The 10,315-nt window shown below is 41.6% G+C and overlaps 1 protein-coding gene across 1 annotated transcript; it reads right to left on the reverse strand.

Annotated features, from left to right (window-relative positions):
• Positions 1 to 207: 207 nt before the first annotated feature.
• Positions 208 to 10,088, reverse strand: ARRDC3 (arrestin domain containing 3). The gene is made up of 8 exons (XM_066602992.1): positions 9,572 to 10,088; positions 5,994 to 6,075; positions 5,512 to 5,659; positions 4,874 to 4,976; positions 4,404 to 4,660; positions 3,715 to 3,874; positions 3,386 to 3,537; positions 208 to 2,902 (listed from the first exon to the last, which is right to left on the reverse strand). Exons 1-8 carry the CDS (start codon positions 9,849 to 9,851, stop codon positions 2,846 to 2,848), a joined length of 1,239 nt encoding a protein of 412 aa, XP_066459089.1. The 5' UTR covers positions 9,852 to 10,088; the 3' UTR covers positions 208 to 2,845.
• Positions 10,089 to 10,315: the final 227 nt, after the last annotated feature.

Consider the following 10,315-nt stretch of genomic DNA (forward strand, 5'->3'; position numbering starts at 1 on the left):
TGTTCAGCTTATTCCACAAGCTACATTTAACTTTTGCTGTGTCCCATTTTTTAACATATTTATAGGCTTATACTTCGTAGCTGATCAAGCTTTTCACAGTTGTGTCTATCTATGTAGTATAACATCTGCCAAGAATTTTTGTTCAGGGGGATCTTTCTTAATTGATATATCTACCATGTTAATGAAATAAGCAATCCCAAGACAGTATTATGAAAAATGAACTTTTTTATTTTTTGAAACAAGGAAGAACAATAGGAAAATGTAACATTTTCCACAGAAGTCTGTTTTGAACTGGAGCTTACAATAACATTTTCAGCACCAAAACGAAAACAAATATATATATATATAAAAAAAAAAAGAAAAATATACAAACAGCCATAGATTAGTATCTATAAGCATACACATAATATTGCACTTTATCTCTCTAGAAATTTGGATTCGTTCATTTGTTCCTAGTTAGGAAACCATCTTGAATACTGGGCTATATTCGCCAACTTTTTTTTTATTTTTTAAAAGAAACTGACCAATACATGTAAAAAAAAAATACAAACAAAAAAAGAATTTAATGCCTCTAAACAGAGTAAATAAATATTTTCACAAACTTTGCAGAAGTTTTGAAGCATTTTTTTTTTTTAGATTTACCACATTTCATGCGATACAGTGCCAGTGGCCTTAATGCTAAACCTCACATACATTTGCAGTGGCTATTAATATTGGTCAACCCTATTCAGACATAAACGTTTGCCTATTGCTTCATAGGCAAGCCAGGAATTGTTCCCCATTTTCTAAAATTACGGAAAAATGGAACAATAGTTTTGAGAAAAAAAAAAAGAAAAAAAAAGGTTTTAATGACAATTATCTGAGAAATAATCAGCACTTAAAACACAATAGTGAACTAGTGGAGGAGAAAAAGAAGGGAAATGTCAAAACTACTGTTCTTTCCTCTTCACTTATGTCAGATAGAGAAAACCAAAACGTCAAATGAATCACTTAAAACGTGACTAATAATTTTTATATCTTCACTGTGGAAGGATTTTGTTTTCTTTTTAAACTGAAACGGTTAACTAAAATAGCTTAAAAAAAGGACACTTGCAAAAAGCACGGATTATAGTGGATATCACAAGTTCTTGTATTTTAAAGGGGTATTCCCACTACTCAAAATGGCTTCAAAACCGCTCTATACTTCCCGATTTCTGTTGACCAGGACATGTGACTGCTGCAACCAATCACTGGCCACAGTAGTGACGTTCTATAGCCAGTGATTGGCTGCAGCAGTCACATGTCCTGGTCAGCAGCAACCAGGAAGTACAGAGTGGCTGTGAAGCAATTTTCGGTAATGGGGAAACCCCTTTAACTTCCTCATCAGTAAAGCAACTGTATTTGTTTCCTATTCACAACACTGTGGCGGAACCTTTCTGTTATGCTGTATAGCGAGCGGATAGTGCTGTTCAGACGTGACTTCGATGCAGTCACCACATGTGCTAGGTTTTTAACCATTTTGTAGGGAAAGTGATGAATGCCATAACACATTAGCCATGTAATACCCTATGAAAAATGCTTTTGTATAAATGATTCAGTAACACTTAACAGAAATGCACAAAAACCCTCCTGTGTGCCAAATTTCAAGCAAATTTTGAGTGCTGTGAAAAAAAATGACTTTTTATATATATTTGTGCATTAGTAAAGTGTTACCAGTCACATGAACTGCTATTCTTGTCGAAAAGGGTCGAGAAAGGAAAGACTGTGCCTATATGCCCTTCATTCTTCTCATGTTAAAAGGCTACACTGCTTGAGCATCACAGGTACAAAAAAAGTTACAAAGGAATCCCCCATGTAAAATTAAATAACTTGCCACCAGTGCCTTAAAAGAAAAAACAAAAACATTAATGCCCTAACTTTATGCGCTATTCAAAAAAACAGAAAAAAAAAGGAATAGGAGTTATTTTGTTTGCTTTCTTGTGCATATTAGCTAACACCACCTCATAACTCCCCGACGTTGTACAGTGCAACATAAAAGACACAAATAGCATTCCAAAAGTTTGGCAAGTGATGAAATCTCCTGAGATTAAGTGATTTGTAGGAAGTCTGTAACAAAATCCTGCTTGGGGTGACAGTATAAAGGCAAAAATGTCTTTGATAGAAACTAAGCATACAATCTTAAAGAAAAGTCTGATTTCCTCGTGTTGTATTCTTTTCTCTCTTTCTCGTCTTGTCTCTTTTAAATCTAACCCACTGGAATTGTTGCTATACTACAACAGTAGGCCGCAAAACATAACAGCAATAAACTGGCATGAAGGCATTTGATGGGTGTAAAGAAATCCGTTGCTGTAATGCAAGCTGAAGATGGTGCACATGCAGCCATAGTGGACAATACTAAGCATGTAGAGCCCAGGGCTACAACCGAACAAAAAGATAATAGTGCATTTGTCACTGCATTGTCTCTTGCTTGCTTCTCGGTGTGCACAACACAACCGAGGTTAAGGAGGAAAGCTGTAGTGATTCCAAGCTGCTCTACATACACGCTGAAAGGGTGGAAATTCAGTGTTAGAGGAACCCCGGATCCTCTTTTCACTACGCGCCGAGCATCTTGCTGCTTGGCCGTGAGCCGTAAGAGTGCGGCATCTTTTGTGTGCCAACAGCAAGGCAGTCTGACTTCCAAAAGTATGGAGCACAAACGTGTTACAAAGCTGTAAGCACCATAATCATGACCACAGGTTGATTCAGTTTGTAGCTTCCAAAGGAGAGACTCAAACTGTATTTTCTGAAAGCGAGTCTCCATTATGGCTGCCATGTCTCTTTGTCGGCAGTTAATCTTAGTCTCATCGGCTGAACATTGCAGATTACTTCAGCGAGATGGACAGGAGGGATGTTCTTCTACTGGCTGATCTGGGTTTGGATCAACCTAAAAAGGAAAAAAAAAAAGAAAAAAGAAGAAGAAATGAAATCTAGGTCAGTATTTTAGATGGAAGACGAAAATATACAGTAAGCCCTGACAGTAGCCAGTGCCAACAAAAACATCAAGGATACATTGAAATTAAGGCAAAAAAAAAAAAAAAGACGACCTGTAAGTATTGCTTTTTGGTTTATTTCTAATTCTATGTTCTATCGCCAGTATACGGATATACTTTAATGAGAATAAAGTAGTACAGAAAAGTCATTGAATTTAGTTCACGATGCAGCTGAGTCAAGATGATTAGAACAAAGGCAACTTCCATTATAAAGTTGCCCCATAAAATACCACACCCAGAATATGGGAGGTATAAAAGCTATGCGGTGAGGGCATCGTCATCGCTTCTAATACTGGTACTTTTGTTAAAAGCATAGACTTATCATATAATGCTAGCTGCTCCTTCTCCATTAACAAGTCCTATAAAACCATGCTTACCTCTGAGTAAAGAGGTGGAGGCAGGTAACGAAATTCTTGGATATAAGCAAACAGTGGTCCTTGAAGTGCCAACTCAAAATGATCACAGATATTTGAGGATACCATATTCTGTCTTTGCTCTTCTGTGACAATTTCTGCATAGCTTGGAGGTGCTAAAAGAGAAGAAAAACAAAAACTTGTAAATACAGTAGATGTTAAAAAAGCCTAGTATTTAGGCAATGCTGATATCACGCTGCACATGGTACTGCACAGGCCTGCTGACTGGCACGTGGAAGAGCATGCTGCCATTACAACATCGAGATTAAATAAAAAAACTATTGCGAAATTACCTTCAGGTCGCTCTGGTAGAACTAATCCCAGCCAGTTATTCATGCTGTACTGACTGCTTACACTAGATGTCCGACTGCCAAATGGGTGCAAAGGAATTGTTCCAATGACCAGAGGTAAGTTAAGAAATAAATCCATTGCTCCCGGAATATCCACATATACCTAAACATAAGGAATAAAATGGTTACAAACTGAAAAGAACCGGATTAGATGTGCCATAACATCAAACTAAGCATTGTGAATAATGGACTAACCCCTTATGTGCAAGCCGTTCTGAAAAAGTAGTAATTCATTGAGAATGGATTGCCGATAGGCATCTTTGAAAAAAATACTAAAATCGGAGAATGGACTAACAGTGCAAAGTTTTAAATCCAGGGGTGACCCATCCCACTACTTTTTATATGGCTATGCTGCAAATAAGTACGGAGGTTCTGGGCAGGAACACGTCTAGTGGTACAGTGGCAGCGGACCAACTACTAGAAGTCTTTAGCGCCACCTATTGACACTAGTCCTACTGTATGTGATGTTGCCACTTTAGTTTTGCTAATTAATAAAAATGATCAGCATTAATATTTCTCTCGAATGAGTTTACAACTTTTTAAGCAAGTGGCCCTTAAATAATTGCTTCCAAAAATATCAAAGTTTATATATAAGAAACCCCCACACGTTGGAGATGTAGCGTCAAACCTACCATAAGAGAATATTCTACGCGGATAATGCTGCAGTCAATGATTGAAGGGGATACGGGTGGAATTTTTAGCAGCTTGCCATTCCAGGTCTCCGTTTTTCCAGAAGAAAGGGATTCTCCCCGCAAGTTGGCCACAAGCTGCTTCACCTCCTTCATTTTCCCTTTGGCATAGAAAGTCTGTGTTTGATAAATGGCTGCCTTAGGTACAACCATTCTGGAAGAGCAATTCTCAATCTCTGCGAAGATTTGAATTGATTCACCTTCAAGAAAAAGATAAATAAAGGCTTTAAAGGAATCCACACTGGCAAGGTAATACATTACAACCCAAGCCGCTCCATAACTCAATCTGTGATGCCAACATTTATCTTAGCGTTGAGCCATCGAGATACTTTCACTGTCTACTTAATCTTCAAGGCTTTCCCATCAATAGCAATAAATACAAAATTCTGAGTTTTTTCTTCACACGCACTCACCTGGTGTATAGCCCTTCCGTTCGATTTTGGCACTTAAGGATATTGGACCTGAGGTACAAAACCAGCAACACAGAGTTTTCTCTTTTGTGCCTGCTTGTGGTGACTGTGGAGGAAAAGAAGAGATATTCGTTTTAATAGACTTACTAAAGGATAGAATACCAGCGCACAAGACAACGCTATTTTGATAGGAAATGTGTATTTAAGCGGAATGTACCTAAGATTCTGTACAGGGCAGTATTATATTCAAGTCCCCATCTATGTATATTCATGGGACATGAGACTATAAAAAAATATGGTTCCCTCCACTGAATATAGTGGGGATGGTAAAAAAACACACATCTAATATTGATAGAATTCCCCAAAAAATAAATATATTTTAAAGTGCCAATATATGTTGGAAGAGAAAAGGAAACATAATAAAATCTCTTCCCAAATGGTCAATAATATAGAATCTGGCCAGGCAAAGGCTCAAACAATAGGCTCCACCACTGCATGCTATTGAAAGCAGTATCTGCATAGGCTTGTATAGATTTGATGACTACTTCCAAACCTATTCTTCATAAATAAATGGTTTAAAAAAAAATCTAAAAATCCAATTTATATATGGAAAAAATAAATAAAGAAGATAATATCCTTACCAGTAATGAAGGAGTGTTGATATCTATATGTTCAAACACGGTGAATTCCTTCTTTAATTTTACTGGTAGCAGCCAGGCTCTGTGCAACTCTGCTTTTACCCAATAACGTACACTGCCATGTCTGCCTTCAAATGAGGTAGCAAGTGGTCTGTGCAAGAAAGGAAGGCAAAAATTAGCGACAGTGTCCCATTACAGGCTCGTTAATACAGCCCACAGCAGAGGCCTACTAAGACAATTAGCTGGGATATCAAACAGAAACAGGGGGAAATTTTTTTCTTTCTTAATAGTATTAATTCTGGCCAGTCATGAAATAATGACGTTAGAAATGAGACCTTTGCCCTTTAGATATTACATGAAGGTCCCCTCCCCTGCATTATGTATATATATAGTAAGTGGAAGGTGGGATTGTATTTCTGGTGAGGAGTTTCTATATCGGGGAGTGGTTTGGCCTTAGAAAACAGGACACAAGTGGAAATACTTACGTCTGTGGAAGCTCGAAACTAAATGCATATTCATGGCGTCCTGAATGAATAGTGGTCAGTCCTTCTTCAGAATTATCATCATCTAGAAAAGGGGCAAAAAAATACCAGTAGGTTAATTTTAGGATTCGGCTTATGTGTCCTTAATTATCTAGTGTGATCGGAAGCACAAGGGTTAACGCTATAGAATCTGTGCCTCAACGTTGCAATCTGAAGTTTTCAGTAATTAATACCAAGTAGTTTTTCTGGAATTAGTCATTAAAGGTTCTGCTCCGGCACTTATAATTTGCCTAGCAACTGATTTAACTAGTCGGAGACAAAGAACAATACGATAAGCCAACTAACTAGGAAACAATGAAATCTAGTCCATGGCATTGAGGTCAAACCCCACCCAGACATTCGAGATATTAAGGAGGGGTTCGCATTTGCAGTAAACAACTTGACCTTCATGATCTATCTTTGTACATTCACCATGATATTTTATAGGGGGTGTAGATTGTGGGGTGTAATAAACCAAGAAATAAGTGTAAAAAAAATGGTTTATTAATAATGATCTAGCGTAATAAAATCTAATATAAACCCACTTGTGCCGAATATATTCTTATTTATTAGGATTAGGCAAAGCAGCTAGAAAACCAGGCCGTTTTCTTTATGGAAGCCACTTGTCGGTGTAATCCGCACGATAACGGGCTTAATCCTCTAATATTTCATTTAATGTTCCCTTTTACTAGATGTATAAAACCCGTCGGACTTTCTTCTCTCGACTGCTAAGTTTTTTTTGTAATGCCAGCTCAGCAATCTCCTGGAAAAGAGCAGCAGCAGCAGTACAGTGTGGTAAACAAGTGCTGAGCTGTCAATCACAGACAGACTCTAGCAGGAGAGGACCGGCCTGAACCGGTGCAAGCAGATCCTCAGCCAGTCTCTCATATGCATAGACATGACGTAGCTCGCTGCAGAGACAGCTCACGCACACCCTAACATGCTGGAGCTGAGCCCACACTCCTCTCCTCCTGCCCGCCCACCTCTTCCGGGTCTACTGGAGACCATGCTGGATTCAGCCAAGGCAACGTGCTACTGGCCCCCGCAGCGCCGTGTACCTACATGGCCAACCGACACTCCTAGCTGGATACGGTCTAGTGTGGCCATTCACCTCCACATGTGCAGTAGGCCACGCAACTGTCCTCTGGCTAATCTCATTCACTACATAGCAGCATAGCCTTGTGTTCAGCAAGAACTGGGCTTATCCCCCTCAGAAGCAGGAGGGTTACATATTATTAGGCTTCTACTCCACAAAATGGACAAGAAGCCGGCGTGACCGGCGCCAAAATGTACAGAATAACACGGTCAAAGTGTACAGGAAGCCCAGTGGCCAAAATGTACAGGAGGCCACCGTGACCGGCGCCAAAATGTACAGAATAACGCGGTCAAAGTGTACAGGAAGCCCAATGGCCACAATGTACAGAACGACGCTTTAACTGAAGGGTCAAAATGTACAGGAGGCCATCGTGGCCGGGGGTCAAAGTGTACAGAAGGTCATAGTGGCCAGGGGTCAAAATGAACAGGAGGACGCAGTGGCCGGGGGTCAAAATGTACAGGAGGCCATCGTGGCCGGGGGTCAAAATGTACAGAAGGCCACAATGTACAGAAGGCCGTAGTGGCCGGGGGTTAAAATGTACAGAAGGCCGTAGTGGCCGGGGGTCAAAATGTACAGAAGGCCGTTGTGACTACGGGGTCAAAACGCACAGGAGAACGCAGTCAAAATGTACATGAGGCCGCAGTGGCCGGGGCACACAGCATTGCTTCTAGGGATATATAGTCACACGTTTTGTGTTACACTGTTGGTTCCTGTCATTGTAGCTGACTGCCCCGGACTTACAGGATATTACTACTATTGACTATGGCATTATCACGGAGCTAGACATTGGCATATTAGAGAGGGACCTGGGGTGATGGGCACCTACAGCTGCTATAGGTCACTTGGTACAAGAACAGTCCCTTTAGGGATGAGCAGTAGTTCTCTGCTATCCGGCACCACTATGCGGGGGTCTCCTGCCCGCTATGTACCCCTGCAGTTTCCTGTTCCTCAGTGGCAGGGCCCCATTGCACTTCTCTGGGGGCCCATGCCTTCTAGTAGTGCCCCTGTCTGGGGTTAAGGGGACACTGAAGTATCACCTTTCTCCATTAGTAAGCTACGCTCCCTCATGTGCAGCCATTTTACATTACAGGAGAGGCGACTCTAGTGTTCACAGGTGAGATGTGAGGAGGCAGCCGCCTCCACGGGCACTATATGCTCTGCGAGCACACATATATACCGGACGCCATTCCTCCCAGGCCACATGTGACCCCTCAGCCATTTCTAGCCCAGTCACACTACTGGCAAGTTTGGAGCCTGCCACAACTCGTCACTACTACAGCGGGTTAACACGTCATAACCACGCCCACCTATCGCCACCTGCTCCCGGGTGCCCTAAGCAACAGCCTCAACCAATCAGAGCTCACATGCATCTCCATAGCAACAGCCTAACAAAAGCTCAGCGTCCAATCACCAGTTTGCTGGGTGCGGCTATCCCCGCTACCCCTCCTCTCCCCATAACCAAGCTTGTGTGAGAGCTTACTTGCCAAGCTGCACGTAACAGGAGCGAGCCTGGATTAACCCATTCACCGCTGCACACAGCACCTTGAACAATACTCCCAGTCTAAAAAAAGGTTATTTAACAGCGGCAACGTGTATAAAAACCTTCTAATAGCGAATCCAATATAGAAATAGCCTGGCTGCATATTGCAATGCAGAGATATAAGGACTGCATGCAGGGTTCTAGAGAAGACAAGCTGCAGCTATATGTAATAGTGAACAATCATGGGGCTTGTAGTACATATTTGGGGGGGGGGGGGGGTAAAAAAACTACAGATCTGCAAAATCTGGGTCATGTGATAAACCAGCAGAATATACCCATGAGATGGACAATAAATATCAGATCACATCCACAGAGATCAGCAGAATGTTACAGGAATGACATTTTTTGGATACAATGTTCTCCTGTGTGTGCCATTCTCTGGTGGAAGAAGATATTAAGTCATTGGCACCACCTGACAGCCACCCAGCCAATGCCTGGAGAGAAGAGGAGGCTCCCCTCCCACTCACATCTCTCTCCACTGACACCACTAGCCCAAAACAGGATTGAACCGCTTCTAACAAAGGCTGCTGGAAACTTCAGAAAAACAAGATGATTCCTTCACCCCCCCTCCTCCTCCTCCTCCTTCTTCTTCTTCTCGCCTTGCAATGACTTCTCCCATTCAATCTCCATCACCTTATAAGACTATTAACAATATCCATGCATTTACAATAAAACTGCTGCAATCACCCAGAAAAGTTGTGCAGAGGAGCTGTGTGACCACAGGGGTACCTGCTGCCACTATTTGCACATTTTAAGAACATTGTAGCAGCTGCCATTATTAACACTTTACACTATGCAACAAATACTAGGATGACAATGGGCACTGGTGACTTTGTAGCAGCAGCAGCTCCTGGTGCATCAATGGCAGCCCATCATGTCACAGTCTCTGCAGCTGGTGGCACTTACCTCTTTCATGGCCAATGAGGATGTCTTTATGGTTGAAATACTCCACTTCCTCGGTATAATTCTGGGTATAGGCAGTATTAGATCCAGCATTTCTAGATTCAGTCCATCTCACTTTGGCATGTCCCCTTGCATGGATCTTCAGGGATTTCACTCTGATGTCCCCAGTAACTTCCAGATTTACCTTTCCTGAGACTGTGTCCCCACTGGAATACACAGGGACATGGCTGCCATTCAGACAGTCAAAGCTTATGGTTAAACTCTTTACCTTCCCCAGCACCATGATTGTAAGAAAATGTAGAAAAATAGATGCTGTATGATGGTGAAAATGGGGAGGGGGAAAAAAAAGTTAAGATCTCATATAAAATGTGATCTTGTATTGCACTGCTGGTGCCTTGCAGGCAGGGTCAGTGCTTGCTGTGCAGGCAGTTCATTGGGGATAGTGGGAAGGAGAAGTAACAGCAGTGCTGCTGTCACAGTCTCTGCTCAGTGGTCTCCTTACAAAGACGGCTGTCTGCAGTGTGCCGGCTCACTTTATGTAGAGCTCTGTGAAAAACAACCTGACTGCGCATGCTCCGAGCCTCTGACACATCCACTCCTCCAGCCCTTTATCCCTTCTTCTAGAAAACTTTGCAGGACGTGCCCTTTTTTTTTGCACTTGTTTATTTAATATAATATAGCAGGTATTTCAGCCTTGATCTACAATAATATCATAGATTTTAATGCACTACAAGAAGCAGTAAGTGG

This window comes from Eleutherodactylus coqui, chromosome 5, assembly GCF_035609145.1.
Source record: "Eleutherodactylus coqui strain aEleCoq1 chromosome 5, aEleCoq1.hap1, whole genome shotgun sequence".
Classification (NCBI taxonomy): domain Eukaryota; kingdom Metazoa; phylum Chordata; class Amphibia; order Anura; family Eleutherodactylidae; genus Eleutherodactylus; species Eleutherodactylus coqui.